The 24,704-nt window shown below is 25.1% G+C and overlaps 1 protein-coding gene across 1 annotated transcript in view; it reads right to left on the reverse strand.

Annotated features, from left to right (window-relative positions):
- The window catches only part of LOC112679303, a 264,484-nt gene that overhangs the window by 117,043 nt on the left and 122,737 nt on the right, over nucleotides 1-24,704 (reverse strand). Inside the window, exons 5-7 of the mRNA XM_025549052.1 lie at nucleotides 23,673-23,780; nucleotides 12,650-12,738; nucleotides 5,522-5,635 (exon numbers count right to left, since the gene is read on the reverse strand). Coding sequence (XP_025404837.1) covers nucleotides 5,522-5,635; nucleotides 12,650-12,738; nucleotides 23,673-23,780 — 311 coding nt within the window. The remainder of the gene's footprint in view (nucleotides 1-5,521; nucleotides 5,636-12,649; nucleotides 12,739-23,672; nucleotides 23,781-24,704) is intronic.

Below are 24,704 nucleotides of genomic sequence, written 5' to 3' on the forward strand. Positions count from 1 at the left end.
TAAGAACAATTGTTGATATCAAGCATACTTGATAACCAATCTTATTTCATTTTTGTTTCTAAAAGATATTTTAAAAGTATTGAAATACAGATATAGATACATGTTTTCAAAAGTATTAAAAATACGTATTTATATATTTGACAAAAAAATTATTCAAGTACAAATATAGATACTTCAAATATTATACATAGAAACTTTTTACTAATTAAAATTGTTTATCTTATAATCATAAAAATAGAAAAATAATTTTAAAAACATATTAATGTCTTATATCAGTTATATTGATGATGTGATAAAAAACATAACATAAATATAAAATAACTAATTGTACACATTCTAAAAACTAGTGTTTTTTTATTAGTTACTTTCTTTATCATTTCATGAAATATGTTGGCTGTTATTAATTGCTAGCTAGTAGTCAAAAACTGTATTCTGTAGTATAAAAAAGAGATAATCTAAATTATTTTTACCACTGTGTTCAGATACAATTATTAAGTATTCAATGGATAAAGCTAGTAAGGGATATTTTTAATATAAAACTAATAATTTACGTGATGTATTGTAGATAATAAGACAATAATATAATAAACATAATATATATATTATTGACAAATATGTTTAAAAATATAGTTTTTCATAAATTATTTATTACACTTAAGTAAAATTATTCATCAGTAATTCGACTTCATTTTTTGGTTAGAACTGCTTTTCCTATACTAAAAACTCTCACGATATATGCACTACTGGGGTGTATTAAACTTTATGAATATTTAAAAAGATTTTTCCCCTTCATCAACATTTTAATTATTTATAGGTGTATTAGAAATTTTTGAAATATAATTTAAATGAACAGCAGCTTCTTTAAATAAATTTAACGTTTCACTTGTTTTTTCTTGATTGTCAATATATTATAGATAGTCATAATAGTATATAATAATAGTGACTATATATAGAGTTCTCAGATTCTGGTATTCAAAATGGAATTGTCTAAAATTGATCTATTCGGAAAATTGTTTACAAAATGTTGCGTATAAATATTGATTTTATTTATACAGCGCAGATTAATGGTTAATAAATCTTATTAACATAAAATAAATATATAATTGGTAAACTAATTTATTGTTTTAATATGATAGAATTGAATTAAAATTTTTAAAAAATGATTTGAAAATAATATTTGATTTTAAATACATATATTCTGGGAAAGTATTTAAAATACTACGTTCAAGAACTTTTTTCAACATTTTATAAAAAATAAGTATTTGAATACGTTTATTCAAATATTTTTACTCAAATATTTTGCAACACTGTTGATCACATATATAACATATCGGAAACATAAATTAATAAGGTCAGAACACGTGTTAAAAGGAAAACTTAAACGTTTCTTCTATCATATAATGCACTAATTTTTCACCGCTTTTCGACACACGCTAAAAGACGTAATTACTATAGCAGATAAAGTTTCTAATGCGCTAGGTGCAAGAGAGTAGAAAGAGACTGAACTATCTGGGTGGAGGAAGTAAGGGTTAAGGCCTACTTTAAGACGATTTCATGAGGAAAAGGCATCATCGTGGTTTCCGTGATAGCTGAACCGTTATGACGATTGTCCAGGAGGTTAAACATGGCAGATCTAAGGCACAACTATCAAGGCAAAAAACTTCCAAGTGGCGAGTATTTTTTGCACACGCAAACGCGTAATTGTAGTTGTGTAATGTATTTGCAAACATGAAAAATCCTTATCTTTTGGGGAAAGGGTTTCATTGCAATAGGAGCAGCAGCAGCCGTTGTTTCCACGTTGCCGAAGCCGACACTGCCCGACTACTGCTGCTGCTGTTGGTGTTGCTTCTGTGACTGTTGTAGAACTCTAACCGTAAGTCCTAAACAAATGAATGACTAAATCTACGAAAATTATAAATAATTACGGTGCAATTAATCAACCACTAAAAGTTCTATACAATTTCTCTCGCAGTGTCTCGCCACCGCCAAAATGGTGGTGGCTAAATACACACGCTCGCAAATAAGTGTATTATTAATCCAAAACAATGCGCGCACATTCATGGACGTTGTCGACGACGAAAACTTCGAGTTCTGTAATGAATTTATGAAAATATTGGGGAGGGAATAAAAAAAAAATAACTACAATATACGACCAATAGGTATATTACTATAATAATAATAATAATAAAAATAATAATAATATTCGAAATGTAAAATGATATGTGAAAGAGTACAAATTACTTCACGTTTGGGTCATTAATCAAAAGGAATCGCGGTCGAAGAACATAATTATGAATAATCTATGAGTTCAAAACAGAACAAACATTGAAATATATATTATATATTATATTGCTGATATTTATGAAAGCTGTTACGAAACGTGGTTATATTTCCTCACCGGAGGAAAAAATAATTGATGCGATCAAACGGTATGGAATTTAAATTAGTTTTATGGTGGCATATCGATCTATATTGAATAATAAATTGGTTGCAGTTTTATTCTAGAATGAGGCTACTATACGTATAAATATACGATAAAAATTGAATTGAATAAAATTGAACGTTGAACTAATCACTCGTTACTGTTCATTTTTTTAAACTTATATTTTTATTTACTCATTTTTCTGTTGCATTCCATTCGTACTAAATAGTTAGTTCAAAATGATTAAATAAAATATATGAACATAATAAAATTTTATTATTTAACTTTAAAAAATTGTAATTTCTAGAGCAATGCGTTTTTTAAATTTTTATGAGCATATAGTACTACTATAATATTCTTATACAAATTAATGGAGAAATTATTTTCTATTAAGTTTTTACATTTATTATTCAATATTGATTTGTATAATAATCAGTTATGATACTTGTATAGAAACACGAATGCAGGAATGGGCTGGAATTGCATACACAAAACTCCGTCTTATTGCTTGGACATTTAAAAAAAAAAAGAAAAAAAAAACAATAGTTATTTTTTCTTACTGTGTAAAATATTCTTATAAAATACATATTCTGTTTTTAATACTTAGATTGGAATAATTAAAATTCATACAGGTATAACAAATTAAATAAAAAAAACCATTTTGTTTCTTTCATAAAATGTATTTCAATAGTAGAAATTGGGTATTGTAAATAGTATTTTCAAGCAAGTTTATTACAAAAATAAATTATTAAAAAATATTTTAAATGCACAGAAATTGTTAATAAATAATAATAATTTGGTTAAAATGATACTATACCAATTTTTAAGAGAGAATTTCAAAAAAAATAAATTATTAAAATGAATTGCTTTTCTTTTATAGAAGATATTAATGTTTAATAAACCTGTACTCTTTATTTTCTTTAATATATACTTTAGTTCGAAGAAATGGTCTTCAAAAATAGTATGATGTAAGGCAATATTTAAAGTTATACTAAGAAAGAACACTTAAGATTCATTGAAGAAACGAATGTTAAGGTTATAGTATAGAGTCCGAAACCCCTTTTATATTTATAATTTATATTTTATTAGCAATATAAAAGCAATGTTTATTCGGGTTCAAATTATACGAACAAAAAATACTATTACATTATTTAATATGTATAACATGTCTGCTGATCATTTTTTTTTTTTTTTAATAAATATATATATATATATGTATGTATAAAATATTATAAAAACTTCAAACATGAACATATTTAATGAGAGTTCAAAATTTATCTAATCATATATTTTGGTTATTATATGAACATTTTTAATTTTAAAATTAAAATTTAGATAAAATTACACATAAAGACAACGAATTAACGAATAATTTGAAGGCAATTTTATCAAACTATAATTCTTAAGTAACAAAACAATACATTATAATTTAAAAACTACAGTTAAAAAAGAAACATACGTGAATGGTAAAGTCAAACTTAAGTATTTGTCAAATAAATGTAAGAATAGAAAAAGTCAAGAAACGGAATGGTGTAAAATAATTCAATGAAAATGTGAATTTTTTCTTAGAAATTTTTCTATTCAATGTTTGCACCGTGTTTTAAGTAAGTTTTATTATATTAACGGAATATGATAAAATAAAAATATTTTCAATGTTTTTTAAAAATACGTCATCGAGGGAAAATACTTGTAATAGAGGTACTCAAAGTATAATAAGAGCACAAACATCAATGAATGCGACACATTTCTGAAAAAGGGAACAAACTTTTTAGACATACCGTTATTATTGAATTTTTTTTTCATAGTATAGTTGTATTGACTTATGTCATTCTCTAGATGACACGATATTGCAAACAATACTATGAACATTAGCAAAAACCCTATTAGAACTTTCATTACACTAAGGAATAGCAATAGATCCGTAATATATCGAATTACGAAATATTATAGGTGTTGTCTATCTAAATAAAAAATTAATTTTTTAAATTTGAAATACATACTATGAGATTATAGCAAAATATTCACTTATATTGGGACTATCAAGTAAAATAAGAAATAAAAAAAAAAACTTTAAATTACTTTTATTTATTAGCAAAACTATAACTATTGAGTAGACAAGGAGGTCAGCTTTTTTTTAATATCAAATATAATAGTCTTGTTCTTTAGTAAAATATTTTGGTTGTTAATCACGTAAATTATTATACATTAAAATTATAATTCATCCAAAGGAATTTAAAAATCAATAATTTTATTTTGAATGAACCAACTAAGTTTTTATAGGATATTCTGATATTTCATATATCCTTGGGACATCATAATTCATTTGGTGTGAAAAGTTAAAATTGTTCAACTTATAATCATATTTTATTGTATAATAACGCTTTCGAATACAAAAAAAGTTAGTTGACTGATACACTAGTTATAACGATGCTACATATCATACACAGTACTCGTAGAATCCACATAACAAGAACATAAAGGGTGGTGGTCTATCTGCCTCGATTATCCGACTATTTCAATCAACCAATTAAAAAATAAAAATAAATAAAAAATTACTAAAGCTCATATACATAATAACTTTATTTATAAGAAATATACTTATTAAGTACATTTATATTTTGATTAAAAACTATTATTATCATTATGATTTCATAATTGTATTAATTGATTGATTGATTAATAATACATATTTAATATAAATTATTTGATTAATCGATTAAATTTTGTTTGATAAATTGCTTTCAGGTTCTTTAACTTTTTCATTTGTTTCATATTCGTCATTATATTTAATTATAAATTACTAGATATCATTACTATCTTTTTCAGTTTTCAGTTTTTTATCGACAAGAAAAAAAAAACTCATAAAATACACAGTCACAGACAATTGTTCATCACATTATCGACATCATAAATGCTCCTTAAGATGTACTGTCAAAAATTTTCCATTTTTCATTTGCCATATTTTTAAATTTATTTATTTTTTTTTTCATATCAAGTTATTGAATAATATTATTTAAAATTTCAGAAATAAAAATATCATTAACTAATTTTAACTAATTTATTGAAATGTGTATAGGAATATAAAGCAAGAATACTCACCTATAGTTGTCGATGAATTTTTATATATATTACATTGACATGGACCTTTAGTTACGTCAACAATATCTTCATTGATGTTACATTGCTGTATACAACTAGTAGACGAACCACATTCTAAAACAAAATTATTACATCCAAATGTTTAAATATTGATAAAATTTCTTTACACAAATGTATATACTATCAACATTGAACAATGTATTTAAAAATTAAGTATTCTATTTTTATATCCTTTTTGTATTTATTATTCAATTAACTGAAACTTTAATAAATTATTTGCATAATCTATTTACCAAATGTTTTATGACATATGAATAAGCAGTATTTTCAACAATTAACTATCTTTCAGATAGTAAATATAATACATTTTATATTTATAAATAAATATAACTAAAGTTATGTCATATATACTCGTATATATTGAATGCGGAACGAAATGGTTTTGTAAGAATTTTACTATTGAAATTAAATTAAATGTTTCCAAGATCATTAATTCAAGTTAAATAAACCTATTTATTTTACATATGCAATTTTAAATCAGTCAAACTTTACCATATTTACTATACTTTACCATTAAAGATTTAAGTAAAATGTGATTATTTGTACTTTTCAAATAAATGCTTATATATTCCTATAATAGGTTAAAAATCGTGTTATAACTAATAAACATTAAAAAAATCTATTTAATTAATTTCAGCATATACAGCTGTCTATAAATTATTAAAATGATTTAAGTTCTTAAAGAATAAGTATTTGCTTTTATTTATATTAGTCTTAAATAAAGCAATGTTAACTATATATTTGATTTAAATTATGTAATAGTAAAAACGTAAAATAAAATTACCGGGATTTTATTTTGCTTTTTTAGTTATTTTCTTTTGAAGTAACGTTTATAGGTTTTTTCACTAAGGGATTAATTAAATATCATATTTACAATTCGTGTCTTTGGTATACGTATTTGAATATTTAAAATATTTGAATAGTTGATACGTAATTTTATAATGTATTTTATATTTTTGTGGCTCAATCGGATTTAATTCGGAATTTTCGACGTAATAGGTTAAATAAAAATTATTAATTCTACGATTTATTTATTTTATATTTATTGAGAATCAAAATTTTCCAGCACATTAAGTGCAATTACAAGTATTAGTATTTTATTTTTACGTAATATCCACAAGCTTCTGTATTTGTCGATATACAATTATTAAACCATTTTGTATTTTTTATAGATATAATTATTTAATCTATACGACTAATTATTTCAAAATAACTATAAAATTTTATATTTAAATCGTATTAATTACTATAAATACACTAAATAATACGATTAAAATATAACCCTACAGCTATTTCAATTTTAGATACAGATCGGTGAAGAAGTTTATAATTTGTTTTACCAGTGTTTTTTTGTGTCCGTGTTCATAATTTCAACTTAAAAAAATACTCCCACAGTTCGTGTTGAAACTGAAACATCATACAGTCCACACTTATATTTTTATTTCATTCCGTTTTTTCAGCTTCCGGTGGCATATATTATTAGTGGTATTCCAGTGTCTCTACACAACGGTTAACACCAAAGAAAACGGCTTCGACGTTAATTATCAAAAAATAATTATTATATTAAACGGATGACAATGAACCATCGGACTTTTTAGATAACAAAAATAAATTATGAGAAGTCGAATCAACCAAATTATATAATCGCTACTAGAAAAAAAAATCTAAAATCATTATCTCTGCAAATCGTTTTCGGTTTTGGTCTTTTCTGACAAAGACATTATAATTAACATCGAAGAATATCTTCACAAAACCACAAATCCACAATCGATATTTATATATAATATATCCATATTGTTTATATAAAAGTTATCAAATAAATTTCAATAATTTGTCCGCTTAAATTAAACGACTAACAAAAAATTTAGTTTCCTTTTAAAAACTTAAGACCTATGATTGCAAATTTATACTAATTCTGACAGTTACAGGGCTACTGTCAAATTCCTAAAAGAAAATGAGATAGGCTTCTATTCCTATTAGAGAAAACAAAATAAATCTTAACATAATTGTAATAAATTACTGCACTCCTCAACAAATATATCGTTCTTAAGGGATGAAATTTCGTTCTTGAGGTTTTAAACTAGGGTGACCATATTTATGAAAGAAAAAAAACGGGACAAATATGTTCTCAAAAAAAGACAACATTTTTTTTAACTTCAATATTATATGCAATAAAAATAATTTTTAATGAGTTTGATGTTTTAATTAAAAATTGATTTGCATTCTATTTTTGCTGTGAGATTGAAAAAAAATTACTTAAAATATTCTTTATTTTTATTGAGTTGATTATTTAGAATTATTTTAGTCGATTGTTCATAATTTTCTTCATTACATTCTTTGACATTATATTTTTTTGATGAACTGATTGCATTTAATAGTTTTGGTTGTATTAACAAAAAATCATAAAAATTATTACAGGAATATTATTTAAAATAATTTTTAAGAATTATTATTGCTTTGACAATTGGTACAAGAAAACTATTTTTTTCGTTCGTCCATATAATATTTGTGATTGATAATATTATTTCTATTACTGCATAAGTTAATCTGCAAAGGCACAGTAAACGTATATTTCTTTTTAGGCATTTAAAAAAAACAATACAAGTGATAACACTAACGATTCACAACAATGTTGGATTTTTCGATTAATATACCTAATATACCTACATATTATGCCGATTATCGTTGATTATAAATAGTACTGTTAAATAAAAAAAAAAAAAATAGTACTGTACATTGGTAAACTATTCGTATTTAATATCGATTTCTTTAGAAGTCTCACACATGAGTTCGTAGTACATACATATATACTATATGACATGTCTTATTTGTTTTTCTTTTGCTCTCGGTTTACAATTTTTATAGAAGTAACGTGATTAAAACGGGACCCTATTCTAAAAACGGGACAAAAAGCGTCCCGTTCAAAGTTTGTCGGGACAATGGGACATAATGATAAAAAAGGGACAATCCCGTTTTAAACGGGACGTATGGTCACCCTATTTTAAACAAGAAATATTCACAACTTTCTACATAGGCAAACTAAGGTGCATCTTCCAATGATTTTTATCAACCTAGAATCAGATTTAAATAAACCAGATGTCTTCAAGTTAAATGTATTATGCTAATATTACATTGTTGTACTTTAAAATAAAAGTTGAAATTCTTCTTGCTATTCCTCAATGTCTTCCCTGTTAAGCATACGGTTAAACACTAAGGTACTATAATCACCATGCTGTGGTAAAGACCAAGAATCTTAACAATGCAAAAAAAGAACCAAAAACAATGTATGTAAAAAATATGCCTTGTTTGAAGGCTGTTATTCTACAAACTATAAAGGTTGTTCAGTAAATAAAAACAGCAAAACTCGAAAATTTTTATTCTCAAACTATCAGTAGAAAAAATCCTGCACATTTTTAAGCAACCACCAAATTACAGTATCTTTAAATAATCAATTAGCCAAAATGTCCTCCCTTTTCATTAAACAATGACATCCTTACATTCGTAAGGTAATACATATACCTAAACGGACGATTTTAGTATACAATTTAAATATAAACACTAATTAATTAACAAATTGTATTTAATTTAAAAAATCTTTTGAATGGAAAATAACATTTTATTCTGAAGTTTTTCAAAAACAATAAAGGTTTTTAAAGTTGTCGACTACTATTTAGGAAGATAAATTTATATTGTACGATTTATATACAATTGAATAGTTATTTTTATGTATTTCGAACAAACATAAATACAACAACCACCATAGAAATGCGTAATTTATCGTATAAAAAAACTATTTGTAGTGTATGTACCTTATGTAAAAAATCTGAATTAAATTATTTTAAAAAATATTTCTTTTGAATACGTGATTTTTATTATTATATCCGTTAGAATCGAGAAAGTATTTTTTTATTTATTTTTTTAATGTCACTTAATGCATACAATAATAATGAAATTACATACTTACTATTTAATATAAATTTAATAGTTACTAGTACTTAATTTTGATTTTTTTTTGTATATGGTTTGTTTGAAAATAAGGTGGAATTCATTTGAAACTATGCGAACATCTTAACTCAAGCTGTTAATTGATTAACAGAAGTAAAGCCATATATATATTGTTTACAGTTTTAATAAAAAATTCATAATGTGAATGCATAAAATACGTTGTTATCCGTTATTTCTCGATAAGATGTTTAATAAATAGTTACTCTTAAAAATATTAAATTATCATGGAAAATTTAAGAACTTTTCCAGAAAACAAAATCGAATTATAATAAGGCTGTAAGAATTTTTTTTTTTTAATTGTTTGGTATTCACGAAGTCTATATCTGTATAACTAAATTAAGTTTTAATCGATCTATGTTTTCTGTATGGAGTATAATGACAAAAATATATATATATTGTCACAATATGGATGGAAGAACTCAAGAACGCTCCTTGTGCAAATGCAATTTTTGCACTTAATTAAAACGACATAGTTATACAGTTATAATTAGTAACAATTAATTTGTTATGCGAAGGTGAGTCAAAATTTCTGTAAAAGTAATGTATATTACTTGTACTTATGACAGTACACTTAATTTTTAAGAAAAATTCATAGGAAATCATTTAAAAATTTGTAAAACTCTTAGACTATTGAAAAATACGATAAATACAAATGTTACATAATAAATAAATCAAATTAATAAATCAAAAATTTAACTCATTATCAATCAGTCAATTTTTAAGATACAGCAAAAATCTTTATAGGTCAATGTTGATTGAAAAAATCCACATAGTTCAAATTTGAACTCAAAAATGGGGTGTGCCAATAAAAAAAAATTATTTTGTTGTGCATGCGCAGAATTTTTTTTTAAAAATTAATATTTATCGAAAATAAATGTAATTTTATGTCCTTTATGCATTAAAAAAAAACCCGAATCGCATATAAGGTCATGCGTTCGAAATATTTCATGTTACCTTTATTGTAGAACATATTGTATATAGAATAATAAAACCGTATTCTTATGTGATCTAAAACGAAAAAATAATAAATACCATAAATTCAATAAAATATTTTAAACGTTTAATTAAATAATTAATTAAGTTTACATTATAAGTTGAGGAATTAATACTTTGTTATGAGACGGTTTTTTTTATTAGCATTATGCTTTTCCAATAAATCAGTAACATTTGTATTTATTAAGTGAAACAACTGCCGAATAGTTGATCTGTTAAATTAATACTTATTACATATAATTTAATGTTATTGAAATTATTAAAACTTTCGATTTCACAAAATTCATAGACAACTCTATAAAATAATTCATTATTATGTATACAATGATGGTATTATCGGAGTATTTTTAGGTAATGTTTACTCGAAATATTTTCGTTCGATCTCGATCATCAGTAAACACATACTTTGGAAGAAATCGTTTTTATAACAAATAAATATTATTATTTGAAAATGTATAGGGAAATATAAATGTGATAATTTATTTTTATATCATCATTCTAGTAAAATTCTAGTAAAAATTCTAAATAAATATTTTAATTATCACCCATTACAGTAAAACCGTACAAAATTTACATTCAAATAAAAGAAAACATCAAGTGTTTATTTTAATGTTACCATTGCTAACTTTATCTTGCTTTCAATGGTTATAACACATGTTGGCCCCATGACTGACGAGTTAATGGTTTAGGGGATGAATATGTTAAAACTGATGTGATGTAGAATCCTAAGTTTAGAAAATACATTAAAAAATCCATCAGATTTATAATAAATATAATTAGAATAAGTTACACGTATAAATATGTATACAAATAGTATTTTGACAATTGATTTTGTAAACAAAACCAAATTGAAAAATAAAAATAAAAACATGATGTACATTATATTTAAATTTATAAGAGAGAGTATAATAATTTTGATAAATTATTCGTTTTGAATGTCCTGCTTTGAAAACTTGTTTGGACTTAGTCGGTATTTTCAACCATATTGACCAATGATTGATAAATAACATTATATTAAAATCGGCTTAAATTCAACTAACACGTTCATTCATAGTTATAATTAGAGCTCGAATTCGTATGACTTGGCATATTTTTGGCAACCAGAATTATACCCTTACATGATATAAATTTGATTGAAAACTTATTTAGCATATTTGCATATTTTTGGATATTTGAAATTGTTGAGCATATAAATCCATATATCGATTGGTTCTAGATTAAGTAGCATATATTTTATAAATGATAAGTGTAATACTAAAAATTGTCCATATTATTAGAAATTATCAATAATTACCATTAATTGTGTCATTTTCAGTCTACAAAAAGTTATTGTCGGATCATCGAAGGTTGCTCATATTTGAAAATATCAGCTAAATTATTGTTGTTAAGAGTAATCATGGTACTAAAATTGCTTAACCTATATTATATTTAACTTTAATAGATCGAATTAATACTGTAATATTTTTTCATAATTATTATCTTTGTGTTTTACTCTCAAAAGAGTATATATAATTTTTGAATTAATATTAACTATTTTTTTTGCATTTATTTGTTTAAAAAATAGGTATATTTAATACATTTTATGGCTTATAATTGCATATTTTAAAATTTTATAATGCACATTTTTATGAAATTTTAGGAAATTAACATCCAAGCTCTAGTCATAATATTAAAATATTTATCAATGCTATATTTACAGTGTAAAAACATCGAACCAACCACATTCAACCCATCTCAGAACCAAATCAATAGAATAACGGACATAAGATACAGGCGAATTATGATCGTAAATTATGCACACATACGTTATTCCAAACAACCTACATTAATGGATAACTTTTTCTTTTTTTATTGTAACATACATCCGTACTATAACTATGATTGTGTAACTGATGTAAATTAAAGATAGTATTCATTTGTAGCGTTTGTATGCATTATATTAGTTTTAGTGAGCTTCATGTACACGCATGTATTTACGTGAAGGCACGGGAAAAAATAAGATTGTCATAATGTAGTTACGATCATAATTGCAATACTGTCCATAATAGTTATTGGTATCGTTTTACTCACCAGTAGTGACATTGACCACGGGTACTTCGCATTTACCGCCTGTGAATCCGATTGGACAGTTACATATCGCTATCGATCGGCCGACATGTCTGAAAGCACACACACATATATTATAAATATTTTAGAGAACCCTATTAATTTAACTTCTCGACTATTTATCCTGTAACATAGGGCCTGTCAACGGTCTACGTAGCTCGTTTATCACACTTATATATGAACTAATGCTATTTTCGGCCTAATTTGAATAAACAACTCGTGGGTTTTTTTTTATTTTGTTTATTATTTCAACTCTATATTATTTACCCCTGTCCACCCTCCGTGATCGCAGTCAGGTAATACAATTTATTTTATTAAACTGTACGATCGCGACTCAAAGAGCTTGGGGGGAGAGAGGTCTGCCGCTGATGCACAGGTTCTCTGCAAAATCATTAATATCCTAAGTGTCGTCATTAAAAAACATAAGCTAAAAAAAAGGATTCTCGCAACATCGAGTGGTCGTTTTGGTTTTTGAAGGAGATATCAAAAACGGGCCATTGAATATTTTCACCGTCAAATCGGCTTGTGGTGGTGCAGGGAGAGAAATAATACATTTTCCTCCATCAAAAATATAAAAAATAATAATAAATAAACTTTAAACGCGCGATGATTTATGTGACTTGTCAACAGCGTCGTAAATACTGAGCATTTAAAAAGCTTAAGTTTCGGATAATTCCCACAGCGTCCAAATTCTGCATCGTTACACGTGAAGAGGTCCGATGTCAGTCCATTACTATAAATCGCGTCTACCAAAAAAATTCCGAACCCATCAAATGTGATTTAAATCTATTAAGTGTCGACTCAAGTACCTACATTTAAAAACATTTAAAAATAAATGGCACTACGTACTCATGTGCGAAAAATATATTTTTTAATTGGTTGATTAAATTATTCACACGCCAACAAAGTAATTAATGTAGACTAATAGTTCAATGTGATTTAAATAACACTAGTAATATTGTTTTTAATGTTTTAATTTTATATTATGTAAATGATATTTGATAACCGATTAGGCTTAAATTAACTTTATACTAAAATAAATTATAACACAATGTAATAAAATTTACGAGTAAATCACACGTCTGTCTACAACCACATAGTACTGCATAATTGGACACGGTATATTTAGTGCATGAATAAGCCGTAATTGCCCATTGGCTACGTCTTGTGTCAAGTCCTTTCAAACAACATACCACCAGAGCCAATACATTAAAAACAACCCTCTCCTTTAATAAATTTACCTTAACCCCTAATATAAGGTATCTCAAAAATAACGCAGAATTTAAATCTGTTACAAATTAAATTTATTTCTTTTAAAAAAATCTAACAAATATTTCATTTTCTTCTGAAGAAGTTAAAGTTTAACAGTGAAAAACAATATCGGGCATATTACCATCGATATTAGCCCTATAAGTAATTATTCTTTTCATAAATTTTATCTTCACTTGATCACACATTGCACATAAAGTTCGTTGAGGACACGACGAATTTCTTGTTTAAGTTCCAAGACATTTTGAACTTTGTTCTGGTAAATTCGTGACTTAGTGTATCCCTATAAAAAAAAAAAAAATCACACGGCATCAAGACGCAAGATCGAAGTGGATAGCTTTGGTCTCCACGCAACGAGATTAATCTGTCCAGGAACTTCTCACGCAACAGAGTGATTGTTTTTCTTGAAGTGTGACAAAGTTGAAACCAAACATTTTTATGTTCATTTGGTCCAAATAAAATTACTGGGCTCAGTAGGTATTCTTGTATAGTTACAACAAGACTGCACAACTTGTTACACTTCATGAGAACAATCCCTCTGCTGCGTGAGAAGTTCCCGAACAGACTAATCTCGTTGCGTAGTCAAAGCTATCCACCACGTTCTTGCGTCTTGACGCCGTGTGATTTCTTCTTATAGGGATACATTAAGTCACGAGTTTACCAGAAGAAAGTTCGAAATGTCTTAGAACTTAAACAAGAAATTCGTCGTGTCCTCAACGAACTTGATGGCAATGTGTGATCGTGTGATGGTAAATTTTATGAAAATAATAATCACCCATAGGATTAGTAGGGAGGGTAATACATCCGATATTGTTTTTCACTGTTAAACCTTAATTTTTCCTGAAGAGAATGATATATTTTTTAGGTTTTTATAAAAGAAATAAATTTAATTTAAAGCAGATTTAAATCCTGCGTTCTTTTTAAAACACTTTATAGCATAAGCGCCACCGGATAGTAAATACATAATGTATAAATTCTTCAAATGGAATACATCTTGCTATTTATTATTGTTTTAAGGAAATATTTCTATACCTAGATTAAATAGATAAAATAAAATAAAATAAATAAATTCTGGAAATATGTCTTGAATATCATACTCCACTGTAAATATTTAAAACCCAAACATACAGGATTCTCGTATTTTTTTTTTTTTTTTTGTAATACTTCTTTTTTAGATATTTATTTCATTATTTTTTAAATAATTCTCAGAAGGTAACCGTTTGAAATTATATCGATAGCTATGTTCAAATATTTGAATAATTTGATAGCTGATATAATATAAAATTACAAGCTTATATTTTTTTTTAAAACAAAGAGAAAAATATATGGTCACCTACTTAATTAGGAATTTGAATTTTTCACTTTTTCGTATACATTTTTGACTATTATATTAATATACAGAAGTTAATTAAATAATAAATTTTAAAATAATACATAGAATATAGAAAATTATAATAGTTATATAAACGTTAAACATCTTTAAACATTATTACAATCTTTAGAACTGAACACATAATACTTCAGAATCTAAAGTGTTTTATGTTTAACTAATTAAACATATAATTTTTTTAAAATCTCCCGTTTATTTTTTAATTATTTTTGATTTACGATAATTATGTATAAGACTATTTATATCTGTTAGCTGACAGTAGGTGACAAAATTACAAAATAGGTGCGGCGAACGAATCTTACTTCAATCGTTTTAGTTTTAAAATATTTTTACTGAACATATAAATTAATTTGATATTTGTGTAAAATAATTCATTTTATATTGTTAAATATTTTATTTATACATATTAGCTACTAGTATTATAATGTTTATGTATAGATTCTCAAAATAAGATTGAGAAAAAATCAATAGCCAAGACAAGATATGAATACTATAGTATATTTAGTATACTCACATATGTCGGTGTGGATAATTATTATGTGATTATAATGTATTTAAAAGCTTGGTATAATAAAAATAAAAAAATGTCAAGATTTTTAAAAAAACTAGAATTTCGTAAGGTTCTGCTGTTTATTTTCTTCTACGGATGCAATTTTTAGTTAACTGGATGGTTAATAAAAAAACCTCATCTTAAGTATTGTCAAATATAATTGATTTCTTATTTAGAAAATATGTGAAGTAATTTACTAATTGTACTAAGAAAAAATACACTGTTACGGTAAAATCAATAGCATCACTGTTAAACAAAACAAAATATAAACTTACTGCAATTTAATTAATATAGATATTTTAATTTAAACAATTTTAGTTCCCAATATTTTATAACTATACAAGTTAACATTATTTGTACATAAATTGCTTAATCATGGCTTCGTTTTTACGTTATCTATAGCAGATGAAACGTGTTCATTGTGCCATAGTTATAACATGACAGCAATAAATGAAATGATTAAGAAAATTAATAAATAATTAAAATCTATAACGTGAAATAATTATACCTTAGATTCGTATTATTCTGAAACCATTGTATGAAATTTAAATTAATTTTCTATTGCCTATCTTATCATTAATATTTCGGTATTTATATCCAATATTCATTTACAGAACAATAATTTTTAGTTTTTTTTTAAATTGAATAAACCTATGATTAATAATCTTCGAGAAAGTTTATCTGTCCTAACAGACTTCATCTGTCAATTTTATTGAATTAATTCAATATTTATTTAATAATATTGAACTAAATTTAATTTATTTTTATATTTTTTTAACGAAAAAAACAGTTTTTTATTAAATGTTTTATAAACCATGCATTAATCAAATAATTATATAATTTAATAAGACAATTGAAAATCACATTTAAAAATAATGAACTAATTTAATTTAAAAATATTTAATATTATTTTTAATTTAATTTTATTTCAGAAGTAGTAGGTAAAAAAAAAAATAATAATACAACATTATTATTGGGAAAATGTGTAGTTTTTAATAATATCTTAATGAAAGTATTTGGAGATGTTACACGTTCATAAATCAAGAATAGAAAAAATCAAATTATTCCGGTCCACGTAATTTTTTTGTATTGCATATAATATAAGTGGTATGTAACATGATTTTATTTTACGTTTTTTATATATAGTTAGTGACACATAAAATTACCAATTTTAAACTATACCACTGTTTCAAATATTGAAAATTTTTTTTCGTGAAGCTGTGAAACGATTTTCATGTCGGCTATTGATCATGCGTAAAGGCACCTCTAAAACGAAGAAAATTGGAGGAAAACGAGCATTAATGCTTGCTCAGGTGAATATTTCCACCATCCATTGTCATCACTTCCAGGTTATTGCATAGAAAGAAAAAAAAACGATAGGCAAGCAAAAGATTATCGTAGAACCTAACGGCAGGAAAACAAGACGATGTTATAAATGAACGTTCATTTATATAAAGCCGTTCGTCCTGTTTGCCATTTCTCTCTCCCGTATACATATTATGATCACCATTATGGTGTATTATCAATCAGACTAGAAGATTTGAATTGTATTCCCTAATAAAGTTCGCTGGGCAAATATAAGTATTGGTAGTAGATCATACGTTATACTATTCATATGAGGCACTGTGCACGTATTTAATATAGTGTCACCAGATCGATAATAGAATAATACGGAACGTCTATAGCGATAGATGTTTAGGTGAATGTGTGAGAACCAAAGATGTTGTCCCTGATGTCTCTGTGTATGGATTTTAATTTTAGTAAATGTGACAAAGATGGAATGCACAGTTAAACAGGTGCTTGTTATACACACTAAAGGTACACAGTAAATGTAAAACTTTTTACCCTGACTAACAAGCATAATAAAGAATATCTGAAACTTTCCGAAAAAAAAACTTTTACGTTCTGAACCCAACGAAATAACTATTGAAAGATTTTACAATGGCAGAGTTTTTCTTTAAAAATACTGTGCATAAATATATTCTAAGGAAAAAGTGTGCAAATAGTGTAACACATGATTTTCAAACGATGGAAAATTGATAATACAATGAGTACTTGAAATTGAAACGTTCATAATGGCCGTTAAAAAAATATTTATAAGTCGAAAAAATAGAAACTACATAAATTAAAACTCCCTGAATGGCAAATTTTTATTTATTTCTATTTGATTATATACAATTGAAACAATTAAATTTAACAACATTTTATTTAAATAATATTTTGTCAAACGAGACGAATTTGCGGTACATCTTTGGATGATAAACACAAAATTGTCTAGAAATACATGTGTATAAATAGAACAATGTAATTAGGTAAATTTAATTATAATTATTTGAATATAGTTTTCAATTAGATTATATATTAGAAGATCTATGAATACGCTGTGTCATTTTTTTTTTTTTTTTAAGTTGCATTGTTCATGGTAAGCAGAACTATGAACGTAATCTAATTGGAATTCTGTTTTTCATTTGTTTAAATTATAATTTATGTTACACCAATGAGTTGATTCAACTGTAAAAATAATGTTCCATATGTGTTCACTAGTAAACAAACTATTACTAATATATTCATGAAAGAGCTTGATTATTTTTTTAACTCTTATGTAAACATGTATAGTAATTAAGTTTAAACTATTTAAAGGGAATTTATGAGACAGTGAACTAAGCATAGTTTCAAGATTTAACTACTCTTTGGATTATAATTTATTAATAAATATATATTATCACGTCATACGGAATAAATAAATATAAATTACTCGTAGCTAATACTAGTCTAGGGTTTGATGAATAATAATTTCATATATCTATATACAGAGGTCCCAGGATAAATCGACAAATAAAATAACTTTCAGTGCTCAAAGTAATAAACAAATGTTTATTCAAATTAAAATGTATTATTTTAAATATCAATCCGATTATTGTGAATGTACAATAACAAATTGAATAAAATAGCGTGCGGCATATTCTTATTTATTAATGGATTATTAACTACAAGGAATTGTAGTTACCGATTTTAATTTAACTGTCATTTAATATCTAATTATATTTATACTCATACCGTTAACATGTATTTACTTCAACAATTATAATCACTCATAGATAATAGGGGTATTTAAAAAAATATTAAAAAATAAAACAAAAGCAAAAATAAAAACATTTGTAAAAACTGTTTTATTAAACATTTGTATACATATTGGTACAATTTAATAAGATATACAATTATAAGCTGACAACTTGTGAACTTAACAATGTTATAATTATTGTTTAGAAATGTAAGCAAGATTAAATAAGTTACGACTATGTCAATTGGAAAGATCCCAAGTGTTTTGACCCACCTTTTCTCTTATATGTGCTCATTATTAAAATTTTCAATTATTTTTTTTATTAATTGCTTGATTCTAATTTTTTAAAGACCCCTCTCCTCTATCTTTATAGATTATATTTCTGACATTAATCAATTTGATTTTTTTACAAAATTGACCACATTCACTTAACCAACTAAAAATATAATAGCATTTACTGACGGGTTGCATTATGCAGGATACTTTTGTAAATCTTAATATATTTTAGTGATTAAATAAATACTACAAAATATTGTAGAAAAAAAAAAATTGTAATCCAAAAGATTTAAGTGATATTATATATACTAATTATATTAAAAATAAAAAATATATCTGTAAAAATTTATTTCGATTATAAATTAGCAAATTTAAATTTTAAGGTTATTTGGTTATATTGGTTATTCATACATTACGTACCTATGTTAATTACTTGTGGTTATAATGATAATTATAAATTTATAATTAATCATAGTAAGAAATAGCTACAAATTATAACAAACATCTTGGAATAAATTAAATTTTGATCAGCCATTATGTTATAAATGTTATAATATAGGTTATAATAATTATGTGATATACAATAATACTGTTAGATTTTTCAAAACTTTTAATAAATCATAGACAGTTAACGGATCTACCTTTATTAGATTTTTAAACACCAATATTTTTTTAAAAATCCTGTTTACAAATGGCTATTTTTGATGTTTTTTCAAATTGTAGAATTAAATTTTACATTTCCAAATTTGAGTTTTAAAAATCAAAAAAAAAAAAACCTTTTTTATGCAATTTTATTGTAGGACAGCACTTAAATATTTATTGAAAAAAAAAAAAAAATTAAAAACAATAAGCAGAAAAAAAGTTATTGCATTTGTCGAATCTTACTAGGACAACCTGTATTTAAATGAATTTCCTCATGTATGTAAGTTAATAATATGTGAACGTCTTGCTCTTTTTTTTTTTTTTCGTCTTCACAATTGTCTCTAGACAATGTTTGTATGAAAAAAAATTTTTAGAAAGTCTAATGAATAATTCAAACATTTTTTACAGTTAATATAATAATAATACATGACGTGTTCGGCGGTTTGTGTCTGATAGACTACGAAACTACTTCACCGATTTTTATGAAATTTTATTTAGAATTAGATTAACCAGAAGAAGGACATAGCTTACCATTTGTCGCGAAAAAAAGGAAAGGAAATTATCGGTACATCTGATAAGGCCCAAACGAGTATTTTTTACTATAAAAACCCAAAAAACGGAAAGGAACATTACCGTCACACACCTCAGTGTGTACTTAAAAAATTGTGAATGTGTCTATTTAACTGAAAATAAATTCCAAGAGCGACTATCTTCTCCTCTCATTGCGACATTCGACGTTTTTTTTAATCTTTGTAAAATAAATAAATTTTCAAGAAATTTTCTGTATGTTGAGGAACCTATGTATTACATTTGAAATATAATAGAAGCGCTGAATTTAAGAAAACAGACGGTGGTGGAGTTAGTTCATAAAAAATTTTTATTATTACCTCGGCAACAATAAACTGTACACCGAAACTTTTAAAAACGTACACACATTATCTACTTGTTTCTCATTTTATTTATTGAAAGAGGACTTCAATACAATTCGGTAAGATATACAGTACGAAGATCAGGACAAGAGATGACTTGGTGCCAGTATAATTTCATTGAATAAGCAGAAGAGAATTGTGGGATTATTGGAAAATTTCGTTGAAAATCGTAATCAATTTTTCAATTGTTTAAAAACATTCCACTATAATCAATAAATGACAATTATCAAATATCATACATTCAGGTCTTCGTTGTTCAAGAGGGAAATATTTTTTTGAAAGACATTGAAGATCCAATTCATCGGAACCAATATAAAGTCTGTAAAATTGTTCTCATGAGGATAACATCGTGGGTATTATTTGGATTTTCAGATGACATCATTTGGTCTAACAAATTAAACATGGAAATATTATACCGACATTTTAATTTTAATACCAATTTTACCATTTGGCTAATGTTTTTACAAATTTATTTTATAGGTGAATCAGGGAAGTGAAATTACGTTTTTCTGTTGCTCCTAATATCGAAAAATAAATATTGTACAATTTGATTCATAATAGGATTTAAAAAACAACGATTTTGTTTTTTTATTTGCCCATACAACGAAACTTTGTTTAACCATCTCTCTGTAAATTTTAATAAACAAGTGACCAAAATTAATACAAAAATATCAGTTTTGGTAAGCAAATAAGAAATTTTGATTTTGTTGAAGTTATAATTAAACATCGATAGTAGTTTTTGTAAGGTTTAAAATTGATTTTATTTTATCTTGACTTTTATTAAATAAAATATTCAAAATATTCGGGAAGAATGTAGATGACAGAAATCTTGAATACTTTTCGCTTTCGCAAAAAAAAAAAAAAAAAAAAGGTCTATTTAAATGTATTTCCTTTGTAACACCTATACAACATAAATCAAATGAAAGTTTTTTTTAATTAATAAATCAAAAGTGTCTACATCAATTGTAAACAAACTATTGAGGGTATTAAAGGTTTACAAAAAAATAAGAAAACATATAAAAAGAAAACCAATATAAAATGGAAAGAAAAAAATTGAAGGCAAAGAAAGTCGTTTTATTTAAACTTAAAACACTCTATTTTAAAATGGAAATTGGACTATAGTATTGACAAGAAACAACCAAAGAAGATACAGCATTAAGAAAAGGCTAAAACGTTTGTCACGCATATATTTTCATGGTGTCACTTTTTCACATGTACAATGCCAAAAAAAAAAAAAAAATTACACGCGGCCATGTACAAAGCATATTGTTAAACAAATTGACATATAACCTACAAAGTAAATGAAATATATCTGTAAAATCATATATTATGGAATTGTACCGGGTTTGACGTAAAATATGGGATGCCAAACGACGAACCTACGTTACAATAGAAACAAAATTGTAAAATGAATTCAATTCATTGTAATCCCCGTTATATGTCTAGCTTCAGTATTCAGCAGTCAATATACCTGTACCAAATCCATACATTTATCAATAGGCCGTTAATTTAATAAAGTCTTCAGTGTAAATCAATGGTGGTGATGACAAGTTTTAAAAATGAGTTAAAAATCAATTTGGCATAAATAAGAAGATATACATGGATTGTGGGAAAACAGTCAAATGACTAGAGAAGTGAGCTCTATAAATTTACCTGATAAACTTTAGAGATGAAAGTACATTTTACCGATTTTTTTTTTTTATCTGTTAAGTTTTTATAAACCGTTGTTAAAATCGAAAATTCATTTATTTTAAATGTTTCTATAAACGAAAAAATACTTATTTAGGTAGCCTTATAATGGTATAATTATTTTTACTTAAAAATATTTTGCAGATTAAATGAATTGTTCGTATATTTTAGCGGTGAACTCCGCGTTACCAAATATTATAATTTTCTGTCTTTAACCCTTCTTAGTACTCTAATTCGTCATTTAAAGTACACATCATTATATTTTATAAAATATTTAAATAAATATATAATATATGTATAAGAACAACTAAATTACTAAATTAAAATTAAATTTTAATTGAGCAGATTACGTACAAACACATTTAATATATATTATAGAATATCATAATTTGGGGGTTATATCACTGATTATATTCTTCCTCAGTAATTTTCTTGCTATTAATATTTTTAATTCTATTATATTTTCTTATTGGGAATGTAGCACAGATTGTATTTACCCTTCTTTGAATATAAAAAAAAAAAAGTAAATTTCTATAAATAACTAACTCAACGTATTTTCATTATTCATCGAACATAATATAATATAACTGAGTATTTTTTTCAAATAATATGAGTAGACACAACAGGTCTCTATTTCACGTGTAGTTAAATTCAAGGATTTATATGAAAATAAAATTAACGTAGGTAACAATCACGTAAAATCAATTTACGTGAATTTAACATAACGTGAGTCTGTGAATTTTATTATTAAATCTCTGGTTTATCATTACGTTTGAAATTTTATTATTATCGGTTCGTTCAACAAAATTCGCACTGTTCGTAAAATGTCCATGTTCTTGTTCTGTGCATACATTAATCCATCCATCTCATCATTTTGCGATAATACTGCTTATGAAACATATATTTTTAGAATAGTAGGTATAAATATTTTTATTTTTTAGTCATTGGTTTTTGTTTTAAGTATATGTGAAGTAAATATTCATAATTTACTAATTAATTACAGGTGAATTAAATTTACGAATTTTTAAATTCAAGTACACATAAACAAAAAAACACGTGACCACGTGATCTTAACTCATGTTAAAATTCGAGAACTCTAATAGATACTTATAGTTTATATAAGTTTTATATATTATTTTCTGCTTAAACAACTATAGCAAATACATTATACATATATTTACCGGCAAGTTCCACCATTTTCACACGAATCCGTATTGTTAGGATGGCAAATTGGTCCGTATCCACAGTTATCACCAGAAAACCCGGAAAAACAAGCACACTTGTACTCTCTGAAAATAAAAGTAAAAAGACATAATATTATTTAATAAGCAAATATTTATATTTATATATGATTCATTAACAAAATTTATTTAAAAAAATTAGCGGGAAAACAAAATGTAATCAAAAATGATATTTTTTAAACTGAAACCTGTATTTTTAGAGTTAAAAAAATATGTTATTCGTTCGTTATTTAAAATATAAAAATGGTATTTTTACAAAGTTTTTAAAAATAAAAATTTTTTATTTAAATTTTTTAATGTTTTACAGCTATAAAGTCATGTAGAATTAATACTAATAATTATATACGCACTAAATTATGATGTATAAAAGATGTATAATAGAATATACTGATATAATAAAGACTCTAATATATAATATAAAATACAATTTTAAAACAAACAAATACATAAATAATTATTAATTTGTGTTTTTTTTTTTTAGAATATTTTTAGTTAATAAACACGCTCACGGAATAGTGTGTGAAGATATGTGAAAGGGTAAACTTGACATTTATATTCCGAACACATAGATTATAGTAAACTGTAAACTTTTATTTTTCAATACATACATTAAAATTGTTATAATAATTCATTCCTTAAAAACAATGCGTACAATATTATAAGTTGCTATTAATAACGTACATTTTATAGGATAAACACACTGATATAGCAAAATGGTAATACATTTATCAAACAGCCGGCAATTAAATTTTAACATTTTTCAAAACTATACTAATAATTTATAAAACTTTCAGAAAAACAACAATAAGATGTGTACATTTGGTTTTCCTATGGGTCTTAAGATGGGATTGAAAAAATCTTAAATTAAATGTTGCTACTGTGTTCGGACGTGAATCGAATGTGACCGCAACGCCTTAATCTCTACTGCATGTTATAATTTTATGAAACATTGTATCGTCTGCAGTATGGCAT

Source organism: Sipha flava, unplaced genomic scaffold (assembly GCF_003268045.1).
Source record: "Sipha flava isolate LNK unplaced genomic scaffold, YSA_version1 134_pilon_pilon, whole genome shotgun sequence".
Taxonomy (NCBI): domain Eukaryota; kingdom Metazoa; phylum Arthropoda; class Insecta; order Hemiptera; family Aphididae; genus Sipha; species Sipha flava.